We start from the raw sequence: 26423 nt of genomic DNA on the forward strand, positions 1-26423 counted from the left end.
TGTAAAGTTGCCGTTGACGTATGAGACTTGTACAGCGAACAATAAAACGAAGAAATAGAAAACACACCTCGGTGGTTTAAAATGTACAAATCGCTCTAGATAGTCCATGCTGGTGAGATATCTCGGTATTTCTCGCTTTGATAGTTGTGTTATCCTCGTAAAAAGATTTTAAACTAATTTCAGTAGCAGCTTGTATGACGTATTTATACCCTGATTCGCACATACCGCAGTTATCTCAGTTATCCTTTCTCTCTACCTACGCAAGGTTTGCTAGACGTATGTATGTATGTTTGCACATATGTCACTGCGTATAGAAAATTAAGGAAAATCCCACTATTATGATTCCAAATTTTCTAAGGCTCTTAGGCGGTTTTCCCAAATGTTTATAACCTTCTTTGAAACAAACTTTGGTTTCTGTGAAGGGAATAGTTAACATCTGTTAAATAATGGGGCTTTTCCAACATATGGATTTCTTTATAGCGGAATTTTTAATGTCTTTTAAGGGATAAATATTTGTCCTAGCCGTAATCAAAAGAAAAAAAAGCAACACAAACGAAATTAGTTGTCAGTGACTGGGAAATCTATTGAAGGCCAGTTTTTATAGTTTTGTGTGCTAATTGTCAAAATTTCCAAAATATAAACAATCAAACAAAACAACAACAAAGAAGCAGGTCACTTCGCTAATCACAAAATTAACTGCTCTAGTTCAACCACCTTGAATGAGTTTGACTTCGTAATAGGTTAGGTGGGTTAGGTTATGGTGGTAGTCGGACCGTACGACCAACTCACTTAGACCTTGAAGGTCCATTGTGATACCACTTTGCGATACGGGAACTTTGTTTGTTTGTTTGTTGTTCATGAAACCATTTTGTAGCTCTTAGGAAGCGCAGGACTGGTCCCATCCCCACGCCGGACAGTTCTGTAAGAGAACCGAAAAGTATTCACTTATACAACCTGCACTGTTTTAGTTAAGGCTGGACAACTACAAAGTAAGCGCTCAACTGGTTCTTTCTCTTCTTCATCTCTTCAACTTCTACAATATTCATGGGAGAAAACTTCTAGTCTCAACGAATGCCTGCTATGTAGCCAATGACCGCTTATACAGGCCATGACCTTCGAGATATCCTCTATTTAGAGGTTAAGCAGTTCCTATATCTTTTTCTTGTTTATTTGTGGCCACAGTTGCCTAGCTGTGTCTTCATCTCTAATATCGACCGCTTTTTTGCAAGTATTTAATGCAGCGTTGGCCTTCTCTACTTTTTCCTCAATATTAGGTTTCTATATAGGTGAGTTTCCTATCTAAAATGAATCTTAAGTACTAGACATTCTCTCTCAAGGAAATCTGCACACCCCTAAAAACCAGCGGGCAGATTATAGAAGGCCTATGTTTCCTTGTAAACAGAATTATTTCAGTCCAGCTTCTAAGCGTGACCATGTTGGAGCGCAGAATATCCATAAGGGTGTTAGGATATTTGCCAATAACAGCAATTGCTAGATCATCTGTGTAAGCAGTGACGTGGCAACCCCCTCTCGCAGAGTCAGTAATAAACACTTTCCGATCATATAAAAAAATGCGGAATTTACATATAAAAAATGCGTAATTGGGAATTTTTCTGAAATCACTCTACCAAATTTGATAAACGCATTCCGTTTGAGCTGATTAAGCATTATAATATTGCAGTCGGCTAGCAAGCACGTTAAGCTCCCACGTAGCAGGTTTTTCTTTACCATTCGTTCAAATCTCTATGCTAGGAATAAAGTTTAATGTTTCATGTTTTAGAGAAAACGGGAATATTTTGTCCTGGTTTGGTATTATGATGCTATCATAAGAAAATTTATAACCTTTTGCTTTTGAAACTCAGAAGGTTAATGTTGATAAAGAAACAATAATTTTTCTGACCAATTGTTTTTATAACTGATATTTATTGATAAAAGTTGCAATATCTCCGTACAGCGAAAATTTTTATTTCATTTATTTTTATTTATTTTAAGAAAAAAAGTCTGAGAGAACCAATTTAGTTCCATTTTAGAATTTGTAGATTCAAAATTCCCCTGCATCACTACACAGACAAAGGTAAAAACAAATGTTTCTTGCCATATTCCTCATCTTCTCTAAGCGGGGATAAAGTTTTTGCTTATGGAGAAGTTGATGAGGATGACTAATCAAAATTTCACAAGATTAAAAAATAAAGCTCGATTTAAATTGTTAAGGTCAAATGCGCCATTGTCTCTTATTTTGTGAATTGAACGGTGTATGCATATTTCTAACTCTTCCATTAGCGCTTACATTAATAATGAGTGCAAAGCATGAACTTTTTGTAAAGATTTCTTTGCCTCAAATTCACTTGTTATACTTACAAAAGACCTGACTAAACGCATTTATATAACATATACACTGGCATACACATATGTACATATGTATGTTTCCACCGAGTGGTCCAATCACAAGTATCTTTTTAAAAATCAAATAAAAATAATAAAACTCAGTTTTTTTGGTACTTGGATTTATTAGGAATAACAAATATTTTTGAAAGAACTTCAGTGGCGCATTGACGTTATTGACAGGTTCTAGGTCTTTTTCAGGATCGCTGGATTGTTCACATAACCAGATCCTTAACGACGTCTTTATAAATATGTATAGCGGGGTAAATTTGCTGCTCCGAGGCAGCCAATTAGCACCACCAAGACAGCCAATAATGCAATTACCGAGGCTAGTGCGGAAAATATCTATTGTTTGATGGGATGTCACATAGCTGTCTAAGGTGATCTATTTTTTAGACTTAAAATTACCCATCGTAATCGGTCGTATCTTTTATTTAAGCTCGTAAAATTTTACAAAAAACAAAAATAGTCACTTTTCAGATTTTTTTTGTTAACATAGCGGCAGACGATTTTACAATCCATAATTATGAGTGGATAGAATCAATAGGCAGATACCATGAGAATCTCTTCAATTGCGTCCATAGAAGTCCTTCTGGAACTCAAAACTCTTCACATTCATATTCAGACCCTCGCGTAGAGGGATATCCTGCATGTTCTTGGTACCAACATCGGCGCTGAAGGGTACCTGAGTAATAGGATGATCGACAATCTTGCGAATCAATATCGTGAAATCGTAATCCCCAGAGATAGTATTCAATCAAAATTTAGGTTTATAAAAAGACTCAACACAGAAATTAGTTACAAAAATAATTGGGTGGGTGTATCTGAAACATACAGGAAAAGCCAATTTATGACAGCCAGCTGCGCAGATGGGTTTGTTATTGAAGAAGTTACTGGAAATGTTGCATATGGGTCGATAATAAAGTACTCTAAATCCATGGAAAAATAGATGCCCATATTTGAGGGTGAAATACAAGGCATTTAATAACTATAGCACAGGGTCTTATTAACGACTCTTGACAATTTATATGTTTCGTATTTAATTTTAATAATCTATTTGGGAAAATTTTGAAAGTTTCGAACTTTGTGCAAAGCCAAAAAAATCAACAAATTTTCATCGAAATTTCAAGTATGCATTTTATATTCCATTGAATTTTCGACGTTCTTTTTTATATTTATATGGATGAAAACATCCAATACCGACAGTAAAATCAATGCGATTTTCGAGCTACATAAACTTGCCCTGCATTATATCAAAATGAGTGGGTTAAATCTCCGCATACACGAAAATTTGCTAAAAATGCTCATTAAAAGTTCTAAAATATGGTTAAATGTGTTTTTAAATTTGCACAAAGTTTTAAACCTGTATTTATGTACATGGTTTTGGTAGGAGAATGAACTGAACACAGTCAAATTATTCAAATTAAATAAGAGGAAAGCAAATTAATTCTCCAAACTTGTCAATAAGTCCCAGTGCTTTAGTTATTAAACGCACTGTGGCTAATCAAGTTTGGATTATTTGCGTGCCGGGCCATATTTGCATTAAAGTAAATGAGATTGCTGATAAACTCTCAAAGAAAGGAGCATCAACTCCTCTTATACATAGTTTCAGCGACTGGATCAAAGGACCACTGCCCATATTAATAACAGAAGGGGAAGAAGTTCATAGGTACCTATACCGTGCCAGTTTACGAGTTTTAAAGTACTCTAAAGCACTACTTGATCCGTATACCCGAAAATGCTATCAGAATTTCATGAGCCTGCCCAACTTAAGAATTATCACAGGTTTCTGATAGGGAAATGCACACGGAGCTATCATTTAAAAAAACTGCAAAGGAATTCGTTTGAAATATGCCTACAGAACAGAGCCAACAAACATAGCTAAAAGTCTTCTAAGCAGCTTAGGCAAGATTTTTGGAAAAAATTATTGAAAATAAAAATCTCTGTTCATAGACACATTTAAGATTATACCAAACGAACATTTTGGATTTCGGCGACATCAGGCGCTATGTTCCACACTGGAATTCTAGGAATTTATGATGATGATGATGATGGCATGGCTCATCAGATTAAAAGAATCTATATAACCACGTCAAGTCTAATTTCGATCACAAGAAATCAACCGGCTTACTGGTTCTTGACGTTGAGAAAGCTTTTGATTCGGTATTTTACGAAGTTAGCCAATCGTTCATATACAGAAAACATTGGCATATTTTATCCGCATGGAATTGGTAATGAAATTGTAGCGAAACTTGAAGGTGCAATACAAAACATGACAGACTATTTGTGTGCTTGGAAAATAAAATTACGCATTGGTAAGACGCAAGCTATCTTTTTCACTAGAAAAGGAAGCCTCAGCCTGTTACCAACTACACGTTTCAAAGTAGGTAGGTATGATATCCCATGGGCCTATACTATATTCTTCGGGTGATTTTATTTAAAAAAATTTCGTTTTGCGATCACGTAAAGTGCATACAAGAGAAAGTAAATTTGGCGTTTAAAATGTTGCATCTTTGAATGAATAGACGCGCAACATAAGCGTAAACTAGTAACTTACATAAACTAGTAACTTACAAGTCAGTATTTCAGTCATTAATATTATATTCCTTTCTAGCCTGGAGTATTATCGCAAAGTCGCATGTTGAAAAAATGCAAATCCTGCCAAAATAAGGAACTCAGAACGATGTTACGACTCGAACGGGAGTTTTTCACCAGAAAGCTTCAAAACGAGTTAAAAACTAAGATTGTGCCAGATCAAATACAAAATTTGACTGAAAGATTTAAATTGCGTTACTTTGAATAGTAATTTAGGCCGTGTTACTTACTACTACATGGCGGCCGCCGTAGCCAAATGGGTTGGTTAGTGACTACGATTCGGAATTCACAGAGAGAACGTAGGTTCGAATCTCGATGAAACACCAAATTAAGAAAAATATTTTTCTAATAGCGGTCGCCCCTCGGCAGGCAATGGCAAACCTCCGAGTATATTTCTGCCATGAAAAAGCTCCTCATAAAAATATCTGCCGTTCGGAGTCGGCTTGAAACTGTAGGTCCCTCCATTTGTGGAACAACATCAAGACGCACACCACAAATAGGAAGAGGAGCTCTGCCAAACACCCAAAAAGGGTGTACGCGCCAATTATATATATATATACGACCAGCAGCGCCAAACATACGCTAAAAGAAAAACTGTTTTTAGAAGAGAAATAGAAATAAATATAAAAAAAAGGAATTCACCACACAAAAAATTATGTGCAGCATCGTACACGTGGTAGAAGTGAAACTTCTGTGTGTGAATGAGTGTGAATAAGAGAGAGAGAGAGAGCGAAAGAGCGAGAGAGGAAGAGAAGGAGACAGGGATAATTTTAAAAGAAATACAACAGTATAAAATTTGTGTAACCGAAATTCGGTTTTATTAACTATATATGCATTATGCTATCATCTGTTGGTGATTCAATTGGTAATACTGATATAATTGGTTTGTGATAGCTGAAATATGAAATATATTTACGTGATTCAATATTTTCTAGATAACGTGTGAAAATTGCATCTAGTGTAGTTCCGGATTTTGTTGTTGATTGTTTAGGGTTATTGTTTATCTGCAAACCGAATGTTTCTCGAAGAAATTGAATCAACGAGAAAGAATCATTGGATCCGAAATTTATGTTGAAATCTCCCCCCGAGAATCAATGGAATTTTGTCTTCGCCTCTTCCAAGTGCATTTGCACCTGCATGGCTATAAACCAGTAGTGAGCGGTGAATGAAATATATTATGTCATCAAGATTTTGGTTCGATGAGATATACATAGATGGCGGCTATGACAATAGTTTTTCCATTCAGCGTTTGCCATTCTGCAATGCAAACATCGCCAACTGGTATGACTGTTGATGAATATGACTGAGACTGCCTTGCAGTCATTTCCATGTTTGGTGTGACAATATTTACGCTATCATCTTGATTGTGGTAGATTGCCACACCACCAGCTCTAACATTTAGTCGCTTATAATTGATGACGCAATTGAAATTTGGTATACTAATATCCTCGATATCGTTTAACCAAGTTTCGGATAAAAGCACTATACTCGATTTGCGGATGACAGAGTCTGTTAAATCTGCGGAATGTGCTCCTAGGCTCTGACAATTAAGAGTATATACAGATAGACAGTGTTTATCCACAGTTTCCAGTCTATTTAACGATAGTCTCCGGAATTCATCTTGTAAATGAGACATACTGACTGATGCTCGTCGACCATGGTAGAATCTAAAATCATTTCCGTTCGTTATAATCCACAAGCCTTCAATACAAGTGACTCGTGATAAAGCAATGTAAACTAATGATTGCGAATGTTTTTTATCATATTCGTAAACAACTTCAGAATACGTGCTTCCCTGAGACTTGTGAATGGTCGTCGCACAAGCACAAACTAATAGTAAATGTGATCGTTTAGCGTTAATCGTTTTCTTGTTGTTAAGCGGGATTGTCGCGTAACATTGTGATGTATAGCTCTCCTTCTCTTTCTCTCTATGTTATATATCTGTATACTCTGTCTTATAACGAAACCTATGTCTTAGGTATAGAAAATGTATAGCTCTCTTTCTCCTTCGCTCTACGTTGTATCTTTTTTCTCTCGCGTAACGAAATCTCTAAACGTTACATTTTTTCCAATTCACTCTCCAGTCTCGCTCAAATATCAGACCGCGGCTAAAGAAGTTTCACTTCAAAAATTGCACGCATTGTTTATTAGTACTTAAACTTTATAATATACATACATAATATACAATACATTTTATTTTAATTCTTCTTTACAAAAATTAGTATACAAAAAATCACCTGACCCAAAGTCCAATGAAAAAAAAAGTTGCTCCACGGTCTGCATTATTTCTCCTTGAAATGGATCTGTAAAAACTAAAAAAATTTATCTAAAATAAAGTTGTAGTTAAAGTTTGTCGAGCCGGATTTTTGAATTTCGAAAAACTTTACAATTTAGAGTATTTAAAAAAAAAGTATGCGTTTTACGTCATAATTGTCACACTTTAATTATGTTTATACATTTTTTAATAAAAATATAAAAAAATCCGGCTCTACAGACTATAGAGTAAACAATTTCGCATATTAAAAAAAAACCACATCAAAAAATATTATCAAAAAATGTATGTATGTATGAGTTATTATGCAGACCGTGCCGGAAGAAGTAGTTTCGAGAAAAACGAGTTTTAACTTTCAAGTGCATTTCGCTCGAGGTCGCGCGCATTTAAGGCAAGAACTTAAACTGAATTTTTATAAACCTTAGCATATCGACCCAACACATACTCTCATAATGTTTTATAGATGTCGCTATACATACTTTAGAATAACAAAAGAACCGACAGGCTGAAAGGCTCCGAAAATAACGGCCAGCTGCTTCAAACGAAGGACAGCTGCCTGTGCGCATCAAACTCTCGTTGGGCAGCTACATTTCGACCATAACTTTGTATCTATGGGGAATTTTTCCAATCGACTTCCACAAAAATACGCCCAAAACTATAAATAATAATAATCTGTAAAACAAAAAATCGATTTTTTGAGAATTCTGGACGTATGTAAACCTTGAAATGTGTACAGATTAGCACTAGCTTGTAAGATGTAAAGCGGAGGTTTTTCATAGTCCGTCGAAAAAATCCAACATCTGCTAGAAATTTTTAAGCATATTTTATAGGCGATAACGTAAATGTTGTAACGTTTTTCTACTCAACAAACTTTCTCGTTCTCTCTCTCCGAACAGAGCTTAAAGTCGCTGTACCCAGATAATAATAATAAAAATAACTACAATATAATAAAATTTTATAACAACTGCACAGTTAACAATACATATTTATGTACTTCACATACTATGAAAGTCCAATTTTATTCAGGCGCGAAATTTTGAGCGATTACACTGGTCAAAATAACATAATATATGATTAAAAGGCGCGCCGGCCTTTGGATCACCCGGTATGAAGTGATGACGATACAGTAAGCCATGGTTGTTATGTTGCAATTGTTGGGAAATTTTGATGATAGCTTTGATTGAACGGAAGTTATACATATATTATAGCTGCAGGTACTAAACGATTACGTATCTATTATTACACACCTGATCAGCTTACCATTCATACATAAAGCACGTCTGATATTTTTCCTACTGTTAATTGCATTATTCGAAAGATATTAAAAAACGCCGGGAAATGTAATAATTTCATAGCAATTATTCAGTTCATCCATAGATGCAAAGCAAATCGGATAAAACGTCACCAACCACACTTTTAACACAAACGAAAATATGTTTTTAGTTAATTGCATTTACTGCACTCAATCACTCTCACGAGTGACGCCTGTTAGAGATCCAAGAAACTAATTGATAGCAAACGCGAAAATGCAGTGAAATCAAATACGAGTGCTTTTGTGCTTTGCTGTAACAAATGAAAAGTTGCTGGTCATTGCGAGGGTCAATAGCGGCTGAGAAGCATATTTTGTGCATTCCAATATTCATCGCTGCCTCTTCTGTTACGTTTTTAACAATGCTTTCGGCAACGAGGTAATATGGTTTTAATAGCTCACTGATATTTTGGTTTCGGCTAAAATATATTGCGCTCTTAATTATTGAGACCAATTGAACGATGGCATGTAGAGATGTAATATGAAAGAAAATATTCAACAAATGCTGTTATTGACATATAAATTATGTAACATCAGCGTTTTGTTTCACTCTCGCCACAAGTATGTTTGTATGTGTATACGGGTATGTAGCCATGAAAAAGAAATATCATACTTTGGAAGTGCAATGAAGTTACACTGGCATGCCGCGGAAAGGCAAACGCCCACAAATAATTGCATATACGAGTATGTGCACCTACATACATTTACGTACATTTATACATCATTGCATTTTACTTGAATTTTTGATTTCATTTTATTTTTGCAACAACTTACAACAACAGGCATACATTACAATTTTCATTTTGACCTTCGTTTCCGCCACTTTACGCTACACTTGGTGGATTTTGCAGAGGTTTCCATTGCCAGTTGGCCCAGGGAATGCACTCTTTCAGCAGATGCATATAGGCCATGCCTTTCAAACAGTCCTTCTCCTCAGCGAGCTCATTCAAAGTTTCACAATACCAATACTTGGCCGGATCGAAGTGATGGGGGTAAGTTTGACCGATTTCCTCAAGCTCACGACAAGCCGAACGTCCTGCTTCCGCTGAGACGGTCACCACAGACACAGCTACGAGCAGCGCGAAAGAAATAACTGTAAATGATTGGGTGAGATGAAAAGTTGAAAGCTTCGTTATTAAAAATTTAAGTTAATATTATAAACTACTCTACTGTGAAATATTGCAGTAGAAGAGCTTAAGAGCTTTTGTTTTATGCGAATGTGCAACTCATACGTACCGAACCTCATTCTTGGTTTTAGGAAGGACATCTACGAGAATGTACTGACTTTTTTGATAAACTAAAAAGTGATGCTTATTTGTGCGCACCAAACAGCTTTTATATGAGCGAAAACTGCAGTTCAGTTTATAATTTGAAACTTAATTAAAAAAAGCAAGTAACAAATTAAGTTAAAAAGCATCTATAGATTCCAGTAATGTATTTGATGTCGAAACACATGTTGATCAATTAGCAAACATTTTTATTGAATTGCTATCAGTTCTATCAATTTCTTGCGGTGTTTCAAATAAAAGATAGTCGAGTGTGAGTAAGCTATGACTCAGGCAAGTGCTTAAGTCATTAAGGTCGCTCATTGTAAGAAATATATCTTGAGAAAGTATAGATTTCGGCATCCACCACGCTCGACATAGAAACTTTGATTCGGTTTCGGTCAAAAATTACAAAGTTTTGGCCGAATATTTCATTCATTTTCTTCAACAAAAATTTTACAAACTTTCGGTTTTTTTTTAATTTTTACATACCGTCATCAAGTTCAACATTTTTTATTAGAAGGGGATTAGTGATGAGTTTTTCAGTACTACAGGTTAATTCTATATAGACAAACGTTGCCGCCTGCTCAGCATATACTCGTACAGTTTTTTTTCCTTGTTCAGTCTTGCGTTGGTTTCGTTAATCTATTTTAATTTCTGACAGGGTAGGTGATTAGACTGCCGCTACCAGTCCTAAGTAGTGGGAATGCCCACCTGTCGCTGCTTAGGAACAACGCTTTCTTACTGCTAGGAGCGCCATCTGTATTTCACATTTTTGTGGTAGAAGGATCGCACAGATGGTTGAGGACTTCGCTAAATTTCGGCGATCGCTCGCTTCCTCTTGCCGGCGCCACTTATTTTGCTTGTTTTGGCAGTCACAATGCAAATAATAGGCTAAATAGAGAAAGGATAAGTTTTTGGGGTTGAAAAATGATTTTTTTTCAGTTTTTTTTTAGAAACAGGGAAAGTAGGTAAATTTGGAAAAGTGCTTTACATGGGATTCGAAACCACAACCTCGGGAATGGCGGCTAGTGCATTTACGCTAGACTACCGAGGCCGCAAATACTCGTACAGTTGCGTAGACTTAATTACCAACGCCATTTTTTTTCGGTTTAGTCGACTCTTATAATGAATACACGAAATTTTTTTTATGAAGAAAAGGCGCAACACCTTGAACGAAAAAGTGTTCCAAAATCAGCGAGCAACTTGAAATTTGCACTTTGTTACACCAAAACTCACAAATTTAGTTTTGAATTCTGATTAAAAATTTATAAATTTTTATTAAAATTTGTCGAATTTATGTAATTTTTTTACTAAATTTGAAACTTAGCTTTATATGATATTTGTTGTAGAATGTATTATATTTTTATAAAAGGTCAATAAAAAAAAAATAAAGGCAAAATGGTCCAGTAACCGAGCCTCCAAAATATATTTTATATACTAATTTATAAAGCATAAATTTAATAATAATAATAATAAAAGAAAACTAGTAACAAATTAGGTACATGGAAAAGTTGGCTTATTTCATGACTTCCGAATGGAATTTATCGTGCACAACTGTACTTGCTTTAAATCAACACAAAAAAGGTTTATATTATAATTTGAAGCAACTAGCGGAGAATAATTCTTTCGACAGTTGAGCTCCTTGGGCAACCAGGGAAGAGATACGATCAAACCACAGTCAGTTCTACCATGTCGAAGCAACCCGGATATATTATATAAATAAATATATTCGGCCAAGGACTGACACTCAGTATTTCCCAAATATGTATGGGATTTTTAGTACTAGAAATGTGGCCGTGTTACTTTTTAACGTATCGCTTTAAGAGAGAATGTGGTTCATGCAACACGTGAAATGCACTTTCTGCAGGACGTTAATTTGGAAAAACCTTTGGGCCACGGATTGAGTCGCGTGCCGTGATTTATCATGGACCTGACCCGTTAGGCTTTTAACAGTCAAGAAGATCCAATCTGTGGAGTTGAAGTTGTCTTGAAAAAAATATATATTTTGAAGTAAACCAAACAAAATAAATGAAAAAATTAGGCATACGAGTCCTTTTGAAATGTCCATGGTCTGCCACTGAAATGTTTGTCTGCCCACGGCTTCAAAGCAACCTCCAGAATACTTTCCCGATAATATTTCTCATTTACCTTGACCCCAGGTTCGATGAAAACGATTGGAGAGCGCCTATCTGCGGTTACAGCGGCCCAAACCATTACCTGTGGCGGGTGCTGCCTCTTGGTGGTCATTCGATTCTCAAATTCTCGTATAAACGGTCGGTCACACCCTATAGTTTTGGAGTTTACGAATTGCTCAGTTTGAAAAATTTTCTCATCGGAAAACACAACGTTCAGAAATGGACCGCTTTCGGCCAAGCGAAGCAACTCCATCGCTCTCTCAAATCTGAGTTGTTGCTATTTTGGTGTGAGATCATGCGCTTTTTAGATCTTGTAAGGCTTGACTTTGAGATTATTTTTCAGTATGCGGCGGATGCCACGGTCAGATATTTTCAGTTGCTCCGTGCATCAGCAGCGCGAGCGGTCTGAAGTTGGTTACACTTCGAGTGCCGGACCCTGTATGTTTTAAGTAGTTATGAAACTGTAGGTGAAGGATTTACTTAACGCGTAGATCAAGCTAATGTTAGAGTTCGACTGGAGTGTCTCAACAAATGAGGATAGTGGTGGCGATGAAGCGGACATACCGAAAGGTTTTGAGAGCAATCTAAGAAGTAGGAAAAATACGAAAAAAACATTAAGATGAGACTTCTGAAATGAGCACTCTACAGAAGAATTTACGCCCAAAGAAGAGGAAATTGGTTGCGCTTATAAAAAAATTAGCATAACATGAATAAACATAAATTAAAAATAAATATACAAATAAAAATATCTTAAATGGGGATCGAATCAATTTGAAGCTCCATAAAGTATTATACTTCCAAAGATTGCACCACTTTAGAAATATCGATGTTTTTAACTTCATCTTGCACCAATTTGTTTGGCCTTGAATAGTCTTCAAAATATCCAGCTAGCAGTTACTTATTTCGTACTAATTATACATAGCAGGTTGATCAGACAGTTTTAGGAACAACCACTAGAACACGCTCTAAGGCAACTGATTTGAGTTCTGTTTTTTTTGTTAGATTGCCACATTGTTAGATTCCTACTACAATTTTATTGCCATTGCTTGACATTTGTAAAAGTTACGCCGCCTTGCGTAAATCTACATCTTTCGATTTGCCTCGCACATCTTTTCTATTTCTTACAGTTTTAAAAACGGATTTAAATTTGAAACAACGAGTTTGCATTAAATTTCCTTTAGAAATGAGTTCAATGGGGCGAAAATCTTAGAAACGTTGGGAGACTGTTTCGGTAATGATGGTCTAAAGAAAATAGCTGTTTACAAGTGGAATGACCAGAAGAGATCGTGTATCTATCGAGGATAACGAATGAACGAATGTAGTGCCGTCGACATCGAACATAGATGAAAACATCAATAAAGTGAAAGAAAAGTTTATAAACAATGCAAATTAATCATCAGAGAGTTGGCAAAGGACTTAAACATTGCTAATGGATCCATTTAGGGCATTGTAGTAAATAATTTGGATTTTGTTGGTATTGCTGTAAAGTTGGTCCCAAAGGACCTAAATTTCATACCAAAAAGGGACCGCCTTGATATCGTTAAATACATGATTTGTAAGGCTGAATCTGAACCAACATTCATGAAACGCATCATTGCTGCAGATGAGCCGTCGATTTATGAGCATGAGACGCAATCCAGACATCAGGCGAGTGAATAGAACGCTCCAAATGAACTAAGTCCGAAAAACTACCCCGTTTTCAGTCAAAAAAGAAAACGAGGGCCACGGTTTTTATAAATTATTGGCGCGTACATTTCTGTTAGGTTTTTGGTCGAGCTCCTTCTCCTATTTGTGGTGTGTGGCTTGATGCTGTTCGACAAATGGAGGGACCTACAGTTTTAAGCCGACTCCGAACGGCAGACATTTTTTTTATGAGGAGCTTTTTCACGGCAGAAATACACTCGTAGGTTCGCCAGTGCTTGTCGAGGGGCGAACACTGTTATAAAAAACGTTTTTATCATTTGATGTAAATGCACGCATCAATCCATTCGGGTACGGCGGCCGCCGTTAATAAGGACATTTGAGGGCCGCCGATAGTTAATAAGGATAATTATTTGGCCGTCATGAGACGATTACGTAAGGCAATTGACCAAAAAAGAAAGGATTTGTGGAAAACAATGGGTGGGTTTTGCACCATGATAATGCACCGTCGCACAGAGCAATGTATTTTCCGGGAAGTCTTCTCCAAGAACAAAACTAATACCATCCAGTAGCCTGATAGGATAACTTGCGACTTTTTTCTATTTGATCGAGTCAACACTACGGGGAATGCGTTTTAACAGCTGAAAACAAGTAATGAAAAAATCGAAGATGGTTCTGATGGATATACAGAACATTTTTAGGCCAACCTTGTTCCTAGAAAGTAGAAGATATGTTCTCTCAGTAACTTTTGTTTTTTTTTCCTCTCGGGAGCATAGGGCCTCGACAAGACTTGACTTGCGTTGGTTTCGTTAATATATTTGATTTTCTGACAGGGTAGGTGATTAGTCTGCCGCTACCAGTACTAAATAGTGGGAATTCCCACCTGTCATTGCTTAGGAAACTTTAACCTAAAGGGAGACTTTAACTGAGCTGCCTTTCTTGCCCTAAGCCCGAGGCGTGCCAATTGCTCGCACTCTTAGTCAGATCTCTCATCTTATCGAGTTTGATTTTTCTTTGCTTAATGATGTTCTCATTAACCTTGTCAAATTTTGTAATATATATAATATAAACTTATTTAATTTGCGTCAATAGTCTGTAAGAATTTGCTGTTCATAGACTTTCAATAAAGTAAGAAATAAATAAAATAGAGTTCCAGAAATGCCTCGAGAACTGGATCAAACTCTGGCATAAGGCCGTTTCGTTTGTGGGAAGTACTTCGAAGGCCTTAATATCACTTTTGAGGAATAAATTTGTGTAAACTATTTAATTTGATTTTAATTATAATTTTCTTTGAAAAAAATTTAACCACCTACATAAATAATATTAGGTGCGCATCTAAGTTCCCGTTGTCTGTTAATAGACGCCGCCAGCAGTGTGTGCTAGTCGATTCTAACATAACCTAAACGTTATAAACCAAGCTTAGCCATGTGATAAACGGACTGCTTCGACACATTAGTGATTTTGTTTTGGTATCATAAACTTTTGGTTTTGTGAAAATGTCTCATTTTGTGCCGAGTAATCGTCATTTGCGGGAAGTGTTGATTTTCTTCTTTCATTTCTTTTCTAAATTCCTCTTTTCTTTTCCTACTACCAAAACCTTATCTTCTTACTATTATAGTTAATGAACTAGTGGATGAATTTAGAATAAGTAACTTTCATGTTAAAATCATTCTAGTTGTACGAGAATATAATGTTAAATTACTATTAAAAGACCTTAGCCTTACTTTGTACTATTGATATAAATAAATAAATTCGAAAAAAACTGCGGCTGAAGCGCATCGAGAGCTACAAAAAGTTTATGGAGATGCTACTTTAAGTGAAGCAACGTGTCGAGATTGGTTCCGTCGCTTCAAAGACGGTGATTTTAATGTTGATGACCGTCCGCGTGAAAGAAGGCCAAAAACGAAGACTCTGAATTGGAGGCATTGCTCAATGAGGATCCATGTTAAACGCAAGAAGAGCTTGCTTCAGTATTAGAAGTTACCACCCAATCCATTTCCAAGCGATTGCATGCTTTGGGAATGATTCAGAAACAGGGGACTTGGGTTCCTTATGAGTTAAAACCAAGGTATGTTGAACGTCGTTTTTTCGCCTATGGACAATTGCTCCAGCGGCAAAAAAGGAAGGGTTTTCTTCATCGCATCGTGACGGGTGATGAAAAATGGATTCATTACAGCAATTAAAAAAAAACAAAGTCATGGGACTGCCCGGTCAATCTTCTACCATACGTCGTCACCTCAGCCGAATATTCACGCTGCGAAGGATATGCGATGTATTTGGTGGGACCAAGTTGGTGTTATTTTTTATGAACTGTTAAAACCAAGCGAAACCATCACTGGGGATCGGTATTGACTTCAATTGATGCGATTGAGCCGATCACTGCTTGAGAAGCGGCCGCAATACGCGGAGAGGCATGAAAAAGTGATTCTACAGCATGACAACGCTCGGCCTCACGTTGCCAAACCCGTTAAAACCTACCTCGAAACACTGAAATGTTAAATTCTATCCCACCCGCCATATTCTCCAGATATTGCGCCGCCCGATTATCACCTATTCCGATCGATGGCACATGGTCTAGCTGACCAGCAGTTCCATTCATATGGAGACATCAAAATATAGCTATATCCGTGGATAGCCTCAAAAGATGAACAGTTTTACCGCGACGGTATACGAAATCTACCAGAAAGATGGGGAAAAGTAGTAGCCAGCGATGGGCAATACTTTCAATGATTCACTTGTAACCATTTTTTCAGAATAAAGTTGTATTTTCATCAAAAAAAAAAAAACAAAAACAGTGAGAACTTAGTTGCACACCTATGGTTTAATAAATAAATATTTTTTTATTTCCACATACTCAAACACTAGTTACAAAGAAGGTGTATCCGAAAAAAAAAAATAAACTACGCCGGTAATGTTATGCTTTGCATTGATCTGAAAACTATGTTTGTGCAAATATTTTCTTTGCATTTTATTCGGCTAGATAAAATCAAATATTTTCTATATACAAAAAAAAACCTATTACAATATATAAATAATATGAGGTATTATTTAATGAAATAAGTGCTCACATTATGTTTTCTACGACTGCCTCAGCCATTAAAATCGTACGCAATGTGCAAATATAAAATTTGATTACAAACAAACATACATATTTTGCAAAACTTTTGGCTTTAATTTAATAATTTAACCTACTACTTTTTCGCAACGACGCAGCCCATGATGAGTAGCCGGCTGGCTGGCTGGTTCAGCAGTAACTTAAGTGTTCCCCAAAATTTTTGCCCACTTCACCAAGATGACAGCAATTAAAATTTCAATCGGCCACTGGTAAAATCCGTAAACAGTTAAACAAGCGTGAGAGGCAGAGTGTTGCTACCAAGCAATAGATGACCCAGTCGCAAGCGCTAAGCAAAAGTGTTACAAAATGTTATTAACCATTACGGCAGAGCGATGCTGAGGCCCATGCGTTCAAGTAATTGGTGGAAGTACTGGATGTAAAGTCGCTTGGGTGCGAAGAGCTAGCGGTATTTCGTTATTACTGGAGGACGAAAGTGAATGCATAAAGTAAACTAATCACATTTTTAGGTACATACTTACATATGTACATACTTATGTTTGTAATTGCAGATGGAATGGAACTTGTTGTCATGCACCAACTGTTGCCCATCCGATGTCATTGGTGATGACACTTGCGATTTAAATTTTTCTTTTTTTTTTGCAATTTCTGCGAAACATGACATGATGAAACCACAAATTTAAGTAACTGTAACAAATCGAAGTGACAAAATAGCAAAATTTAAGTTTAATTTTACTTTTATTTGTATTTGTAAATAGACAAAAAACTTCCAAATCTGAACTTATGACCCAAAAATATATATTTAGTAGGCTGAAGCACATCAACATGTACGAGTATATGTATGCACAAGGTGGCGCAGAATTAATCATCCAATATTTTTTGAATAACTTTTATAATAAATAAAAAGTAATGTATTTTGAATGATGGGGATCTTTTTTTATCTTTGCGTGCTTCATTATTTGTCTTTTTGTATGCTGGAGCTATTTAATTTATAAGTTTCAAATATGAGTTACATAACTAAGAATTATAAAACTTCCAATAGGGTGATTAATTTTGCGCCACCCAGTATTTCAAGACTTTTGCCAAAAATCTTAGAAAAAATTTAAGATTTACGTGAGATGCATTTACTATTCATTTTATAAATGAAACTCGTTCCTAAAAATATTTATTCAAAAAACTTTCCTCAGTTATCTAATCTTTAGAATTGTTTAAACTTAAAAGGTCTGCAAAAGTAAATTCATTCTCTGTATGTTTTTGATTTTTGCATTAAACGAGTGGGCACTTTTTGGTAGCTAATGTTAAGAAATGAAATAAAGTAAAAAAAAAAACAAAATTCTATGTCTGTATTCTTGTTTTTCCATTTGCGCAAAATGTTGTGAAATATAGAACACTTTACAAAAAATCGTATCTATATCAAATAAGGTGTGAGTGACTGTATGTATAAATTTTTTATTAAAAGAATCAAAATCATCTTATTAATAAAAAAATTTATAACTCCGATGAAAAACAGTAGCGAGTTTTTTTTGTATGGAGAGCAATTAGGTACATTGTAAGTATGTATGATATATTATATGTCAGATCAGAAAATCTTGTCAATCTGTGCTCTAACTATACCGCTCTGACCGAAAAATTAATGAGATTTGGCTATCCGAAACAAAATTGTGATACTAAATTTGGTTGTTATATCATAGGGTGCTCGGCAACAGAGTTCTGCTCGCTCATTTCACACACATTCTTACGCTCGTCTAATTACACGTTAATCAGGTCACAATAAAGTAGCATTAACACAAGCTGCAGTGATTTTTCTTATATCACCAACACAATTTCAGTTGTAATATATCACCCTCACTACCCATGTGACGTCAGCAAATCAGCTTGTCTTAAAATTTGCGGAGGACCGGTTAATGTCCTGATGTTGGTCACAACTACTGAATTTTTTCCACCATGGTTCTGACCAAATAACCGTATTTACAATATTGGAAAAAATGGGTTAATTTAGAAAGTAAATGTTCTCCCAAAATATAGAAAAAAACATATACTCGTATATCCAAATACTCGCTTTATTGTTTTTTTAAATGTTTTGCTGGAAAATGAGTACACTTTTACATACGAATGAGCCAGCTATTGAAACATTTACTCCATTACGAAATATGTAACTAAAGAATATGAAGTTTGAATACTTCAACAGTCTCTCCAGGTGTTGAAAAGCGTTCATTTTTGTCGAATAGAAATAGGAAGAATTCACTAGGCGATAAATCAGGTGCACTCGCTGTTTTTAATAAATTGTATGAGTTGCTGTGCGAGAACCAGCGTTCCGGTCATGAATAATAATTTCCCGTTTTTTGTTGTTTCTTTTGATTTTTGTTGAAAACTTCTGACAAACAAAATGCTGTAAGCAACTTAGTATTGTCTGCTCTTCGATCCTGAGGATCAGCGATAGTAATGGACACATTATAAGCAAAAAGCATCATTGATTTAAAGAGCTTCGTTAGCGCACATTTGCGGGATTCGATTCACTTTGAAATGCACAAACAGTTGGTCCTTGTTTTGTCTCAGTCTAGTACGCCTGTACATATGTATGTTACTCTCATCACCTCATTCGATACTACTTAAGTATATACGTTTGAAGTGACACCTCGATTGAGTTTTTGGAGCGTTTGTTCACATCATTCCATTCCAAGCATGAGCTTTTTTGAACTTCGGCCAATCTATGCGGAATCGGTAGGATGTCACATGCCAATCCACCTCATTCACATCCCTCACAGCATCGATGTTTGCTGGGACAAGAGCAGTTTATGGACGACTTTCACGGATCCATTTGAATAGCAACTCTGATTAACACTACTAGAAAAGTAGTTGTACAACAAACAGTGTCAAGGCTTCTCGAGATTTCCGGTGACATACATGTGATTGGACCTGGACTGTGTTGTCCATTTTGGTCTTCTATTTATCTGAATTACAAAAACCAAAAAAATTATTAATCAGTATGACTGAAAAAAAAATTTCACATAATGGCGCGGTTTTGAATTTAACACTCTAAAAATCGGGGTTTTTCAGGTTTTTAATAAAAAAAATACGAATTAATTGAAATAGTAATATGATTCTAGTACGGGCGATAGCCATTGATGTTGTGAATAACATATTAATATTTCAGACGAGACGGTTGAACAGTTTTTTTTGTTTTTGACAACACTTCGGCCTGGTCGTTTCGAGAAAAATGAGTTTAAAGTTTGAGGTACAGGAGCGCGCGGACCGCTCTCTACCTAGTTAATGGGCTGTAGAAGCTATAATATTGGGAATTTCCGCATGAAAATTTCACAGTATATTCTTAAGATACTATACTTTCGAACTATCGACAAAACAAAAATCCATTTTTTTAATTTCTAGACCACCGGGTATCCTTATGCGACGAGAAATGAAATCAAGTTTGGAAATCTTCTTAGTTGCTCAGGAATAACATTCGCTTATGCGATATCGCAATAGTGGCAAGAAAAAAAATGTATCTATTTGAAACCTTTTGCAGCATTGAAAGTCGTGCAGAAGCTGAAGGCAAAACTAAATATCTGAAGATCTTGCGCAGCGAAGAGAGACGAAATCCTGAAAACATCCATCGAAATCGAGATATTTACCTTTGAGGGAGTTCAACTTTTCAAATGTTTGGGAGTGTTAATAAAAAAAGAGAACAGCAGTCACATCGCAACACAAGACTGAAAATTGACAGCAAACAAGGCAAAATCCCACACAAAATTGCTGAAGTCTAAACTGCTAACGCGTGAATGTAAACTTCACCTCTACCAGTCAATAATACTCCTCTGCTGTCGTACGGCTGCGAGGCTGGACAATGACAAGCAAAGATGAAATAAGCTTAAAACTGTTCGAGCCAAAAGTGCTCCGAAGGGTGTTTGGCCCCATACGCTGGAATGTACCGAATACGCTACAACGATGAGTTGCTAAACTTATGCCGGGGAGAAGATGTCATTTAACACATTAAATCACAAAGGCTTCGATGTTTAGGACACACTGTGCGCATGGAGGACAGCCGCCCTCAAAAATCCTTTTTAACAACAAACTTTCTAGCGTGAGCCCGAGAACGTCCGAGGTTAACCTGGCTTGACCTAATCATAGCGAACCTCCTACGAGTTAGGAGCTAGAAGTCTATTACTATGAACTGTGCAGATTGGAAGAGGATTTTGGACGAAGCTAAAGCTTAACCTGAGCTGTAATCGCTGCTTGATGATGATGATGATTTAATCCTATCAAAGCCAGTCTAGATTTTATAATTGTTAGTGATGGTCATAATAGGTTACAATTTCCATGATAAAATTTACATAAATATTTTAAGTTACAAAGAAAAACAAATTAATTTGACATTAAAAAAAAACGAGAAAAATTAGTTATGAATTAATATTATCTGTCTTAGTGCCAATATGTATATCTCTGGATTTTGGGTCTAAATATGCTCATGCTATTTATAGATACTAAATTTTGGGGAAGAGATTCCAAAGTTGAGTCACATGCGTTAGTGTTTTTTGTATCTAGCAGCGAAAAATTTAGAGTTTCTCACTAACTTCGCGGCAGTTATGTATTCTAAGGGCGAGGTAGATTAGATTAGATTTATGGGGGCTGGACAAGTCCAAGCACTCAGTCAGTAGACCATTGTACTACACCCGGATAGATATCAGTAGAAAGAATAGAGATAGGAAAGATAAAAGGTGGATGGTAAAAATGGATAAATTAGTTTGAAGTCACTCTTCCACTAATCTCTTCGATTCATTGATGAATTTTAAGAGATCCGGAAGAGGAAGAGTATGAACTTTGTCCATACTCAGTGTATCCCAACCCAATATCCTATGTCTGATTCTGGAAAATGCAGGACAGCTAGAGAGTAAATGCTCTGCAGTGTCGTCTTACTCAAGACAGGATAGGTATATCGGGCTGTCCACGACCCCCATGGTAAGCATATGCTGACCACAGACGTTGTGCCCTCTGATTACACCCACCAGTGCTCTCAGGTCCTTCCTGCTGAGTTTTAGGAGAAAGGTCGCTGTTTTCCTGTTTGGTTCCTTCACAAAGCGCTTGGCTACTCTGCACGAGTTCAACTCAGACCAATGACCTCGGTGGGTAGACCTCATGAAGTCTTCAATCCATAGTTAAATCGATGCGGAATTGACACCTAGAAAGGGTTAAGGGTCTAGTGGCATACTTGCAGAGCCTTTATTTGCCAATTTATCAGCTAACTTGTTCCCTGCAATACCACAATGTCCAGGCACCCAAATAAGACTAACTTTGTTTGTGTTTTGCAACACTGTTCAGTTTTGTCTTACATTCATCGACTAACTTCGAAGAACAGCGTGGGTTAGCAAGGGCTTTGAGTGCAGCTTGACTGTCACTAAAAATTCCAATACTGCTACCGCGCCACTTTTTCTCAATTAGCCAGTACGCCACATTCAAGATGGCATAGACTTCCATAAGGAATACCGTGGCCATCTGTCCTGTGGTATAGGAGTACTTAGTGCCTTCGTCTAAGTACCATCCAGATCCACTTCCATTACTGGTTTTCGATCCGTCGGTGTGTTGATAACCCGTTAATAGATTCTCTGGGTTTAACCATTGATTTCTATCTGGGATCAAATCAACATTCTTCCTACTGAAGCTAACGAAAAGCATCCGATTGTCCACCGGCATCGAGAACAGTGTGCGCCGCTCTGACAACTGCTGGTATATCTGACAATGGCCAGTGCTTACTTCATTTCCCCAGACTCCGTTTAACTTGAACCTGTACGCTGCCTTCATTGCTTCCTTTCGAATTTGAAGATCTAGAGGTTGCAAGTTCAGAGTAGCATTAAGGGTACAACTAGATGTCGTACGGGCGAGGTACCCAGGTATTTTGGAGTGGAACTGAAGAAGCTTATCCAGGGACAAGGAGTAGATAGTGTCAGCAAGCAAACAAACTTTAGCACCGTTGTATATAAGCGTTTTCTTTGAACTGTGTCATCACGAAAATAACACTTTCACTGCCTTTTTTTTTCAAAATATATGTTTCGGTAAATCACATATTATACAAGTATAGGCACGAATGCACTAGTATGGCACGCTTTTTGCAAACACTGTGCAAATTTTCGGAAAAGTATTCTTTTCAGTCACCGTTAAGTGCTTTCACTTGTTAAGCGCAAAAAAAAAAAATTGCACTATACCCACGAAATTGATAAGCGAACAAACTGCGGAGTCAAACAGGCATTAGAGGAATATATAAATAGTCGCAGAAGGCCTGCAAACCTGCAATAATTCAATTTTGAAATTATCTAGAAATTCAGCTCCGTTGGCGTATAAAATGCATAAAGGTAGAAACTATCCTGCCAGAGTAATCGTTCTTCAAAAACAAAAACATAAACCTTTGATATCATTATAATTTCAGTTTCACTTGCTCTGCTCGTGTTGGTGGCCGCGGTAAGCGCTATCCACATTCAACAACGCTATCATGGCCAAGATATTTACGCTGAACCCGATTGCTCTATCGTAGAAGATCATTCGCGTATGTTCCGCGACATATCCGATCCAACTCACTACTGGGTGTGCCCCGAAGGGCAAGAAATGGCCGACTACATACAATGCCCCGATAATCATGCCTTCATGGAGAAAGAGCAGAAATGCGTAGTGTGGGAGGAATGGAAATGGGTTGAGCCATATACCAAATAGAGTGTGTAGCCAGATTAATGTATTTATTTTATCTTGAATAAATATTTTGCGAATCTAAAATTGCGATTAATAAAAAAATATGGTTTTTAATTAAACAAGACTGGCGTCATAAATATGTTTTTGATGGCGCCATCTTTTTAATGAGTTAGTGCGTTGGAAGTTACATCCCTAGCTGGCTTTCAGTGAAAGCTTGGTGATATTTGGTTCAGTGGAGTTATTGCATCTAAAGTGTCAGTATATTTGTGTCATCGGTGCAAAAATGAGTTCCGAACAAAGAGCTAATGTCAAATTTTGTTTTAAAATCGGCAAAACATTTACCGAAACATTTGAATTGATGAAAAAAGTGTATGGCGATGATTGTCTATCTCGTAGAGTTCATAAGTGGTTTACACGTTTCAGAGATGGCTGTGAGGACATAAATGCCAATAAACATACGGGCCGCCCAAAATCAGTAATCACAGAAAGTTCCATCGAAATTGATCGTAAATTTTTCAAAAATGAACCAAAATCATTGTTGAAATTCATGGAATCGGAGTTGAATACCTCCAAAACATCGATTTATTGCATTTTAACTGATCATTTGGGCTTACGAAAGGTCTGTGCACGTTTCATTCCGCACAAGTCAACTGAGGATCAAAAATTGTTCAGAATTCAACATTCGAAAGACCTTATTAAAGAGGCGAGAAAAGACGGGAACTTCCCTTACTACATTGTAACTGGTGATGAAACGTGGTGTTTCCAACATGAACCTGAAACGAAGCGTCAAAGCGCCGAATGGAAGGCCCCAGATGAGCTACCACCCAAAAAATCGCGTTTGGAGAAGTCGAAAATCAAGTCGCTGCTCATTTGTTTTTAAGTTTCCAAGGGAATCGTCCACAAGGAGTTCGTGCCAACGAGCCAAACCGTCAATGCAATTTTCTTTCTTGGCGTTTTGAAGCGTTTGTTGCATCGCATTCGTCGAATTCGCTCTGAACACCGCGAAGGAAGAAGCTCGCGCTTATTGTATGACAATGCACCATCTCGTTGTTCCACCCTTGTGACTGATTTTTTACTAGAATTCGCATTTTAGCCATCAATCACTTACCGTATTCACCTGGTATGGCTCTCTGTGACTTCTATCTATTAGGAAAATTGCATTACGCCATGAAAGGGAAACGTTTCGCATCCGTGGAGGCTATCCATAAGTCTTGTACCGACATCCTGAAGGACATTCCGGTCAATGACATGAAACACTATTTCGAAAAGCTGTGAAATCGCGTAAAACGGTGTATCGAAGTGATCAGAACGGAGCTCCTGCCGCTTATATTTTAGCCTAAACTTGTTTATTTTGGACTTCATCTTGTACATTAGGGGGATAGACATTTTTTAAGTAGTTTTTAGTAGTCTTGTGTGCTTTCTATCCCAGAGAGAAGGGTGCAAAATATTAGTTTCATCATCGTAAATTAAGAGGGGCCCCTGACATTATTCATTTTTGGAAAATCGTTAAATTCAACATTTTCAGCTTTGAATTCGCATATTCACGTGTACTCACTTTTGGTTGTTGTTAGTGTTTAGATTTATTTCAAAGCGCCTCCTAAGGTAACTCATTTAGGTGACGCTATTTAGTGTTATGATATATTTGGAGACATCAAATGGTTTTCAGTGACGAGTTTGCATTGTGGGTGCTGAGTTGTTTGGGTTCTTATTAATTATTACTTAAATTACAATTATTATTATAATTATTACTGCAATACTACAGTTTAAAAGAAGTTCCAAACATTAAACTTAAAATCTTTAAGTATATTAATAGCTGAAGTTTATTAATAATTGTGAAAAATTTCCATTAATTTCCGAAATTTAATTAGACTAGTGGCACCTTAAAATGTGATTTTGTGATTTTTGTTAACTCTTATAAAGGCAACATTTTATTGCTATGTCATTACAAAAGCAAAGAAAAAAAATAAAAAAAAACTCTATGTACCATTTTCTTCTTCTTCTCGACTCGCGCGATAACTGCCAAAGCATTTTGGCCGAGTTTAACAAAATGCCCAAGTGCGCGGTATAAATACATATTAAAGTTACAAATACGCTTTATGACAACTGACTATGACTTTTAACTAAAAAAATGCAATCAGTTTTTATAAAAAACAAAAAGCTTCCAATAACTGCCACTGCTTGCTGTTTCAAATGACCATTGCCCAAAATACAGTCCAATACCCATTGTTGCTTTTGCAAAGTAAGGCAAATACTTCGCTCACAATGGAAATAAAAGGGTCCAGATGCTTGTGCACTGTCACTTAGTGCAACTTGGAATTGACCCATATTTTTAGGTTAACCGAAAATCCGCTCTGTCAATAAATGATAAAAACGTGCTATTATTATTATGCGAACTGTTTATTTTTCTTTTTCTTAGTAAAAAAAACAAACAAACAAATTTGTGCATACAAAAGCAACAAATCTGAAGGCAATAAATGATATGAAAAAGTTAGACAAATTAAAAGACCATTTTCGTATTTTTTCTGCTTTTTGTTATGTACTGTGCTTTGGGCCATTATTGTGGGTAAAGATAAAGTAACGGTTACAAATACTATCACATACAAATGTAGGCATATAGCTGCACTGGCGGTCCAAAAATAGCAAGTAAGCTGAGATTGTCCGTAATAAATAATAAATTTAAGATGTGCCCCAAAAACTGTTACAAGTGCTTATGTGCAGACATGCTCGTACATTTGTTATACATACATATAAGTACATATGTATGTAAGTGATCTCATTTTGCCGCCCACGCACGTGTGCATAAGTGTTTGTATGATCAATTTTTGAAAATACTTTAAATGACCAAATGCAAATACATGTGTTAAAATTGTAATCATTTTTGAATAATTTTGTCTCTAAAATCAATAAAAACTAATTTTACACAAAAAAGTTATGGCTTTTTGAATAGGTAACACTTCATATCGTTCGCCCTGTATATGAGAAGAAAAATTATAACACAAAAATTAGTATTGATTTTTCTTAATTCTTGCAAGTTGGCCTTCGATAACACCAAAAAATTACCCATCACATACAAATT

The 26423-nt window shown here is 36.4% G+C and overlaps 2 protein-coding genes across 2 annotated transcripts; one reads left to right on the forward strand and one right to left on the reverse strand.

The window, feature by feature from the left end:
* Positions 1–9287: 9287 nt before the first annotated feature.
* LOC129236892 (uncharacterized) lies at positions 9288–9804 on the reverse strand. The gene is made up of 2 exons (XM_054871184.1): positions 9795–9804; positions 9288–9651 (listed from the first exon to the last, which is right to left on the reverse strand). The coding sequence occupies exons 1-2, from the start codon at positions 9802–9804 to the stop codon at positions 9383–9385; spliced, it is 279 nt and encodes a 92-aa protein (XP_054727159.1). The 3' UTR covers positions 9288–9382.
* Positions 9805–12461: 2657 nt separating this feature from the next.
* Positions 12462–23371, forward strand: LOC129236899 (uncharacterized). The gene is made up of 2 exons (XM_054871197.1): positions 12462–12552; positions 23085–23371. The coding sequence occupies exons 1-2, from the start codon at positions 12462–12464 to the stop codon at positions 23369–23371; spliced, it is 378 nt and encodes a 125-aa protein (XP_054727172.1).
* The last annotated feature ends 3052 nt before the right edge of the window (positions 23372–26423 follow it).

This window comes from Anastrepha obliqua, chromosome 1 (genome assembly GCF_027943255.1).
Source record: "Anastrepha obliqua isolate idAnaObli1 chromosome 1, idAnaObli1_1.0, whole genome shotgun sequence".
Taxonomy (NCBI): domain Eukaryota; kingdom Metazoa; phylum Arthropoda; class Insecta; order Diptera; family Tephritidae; genus Anastrepha; species Anastrepha obliqua.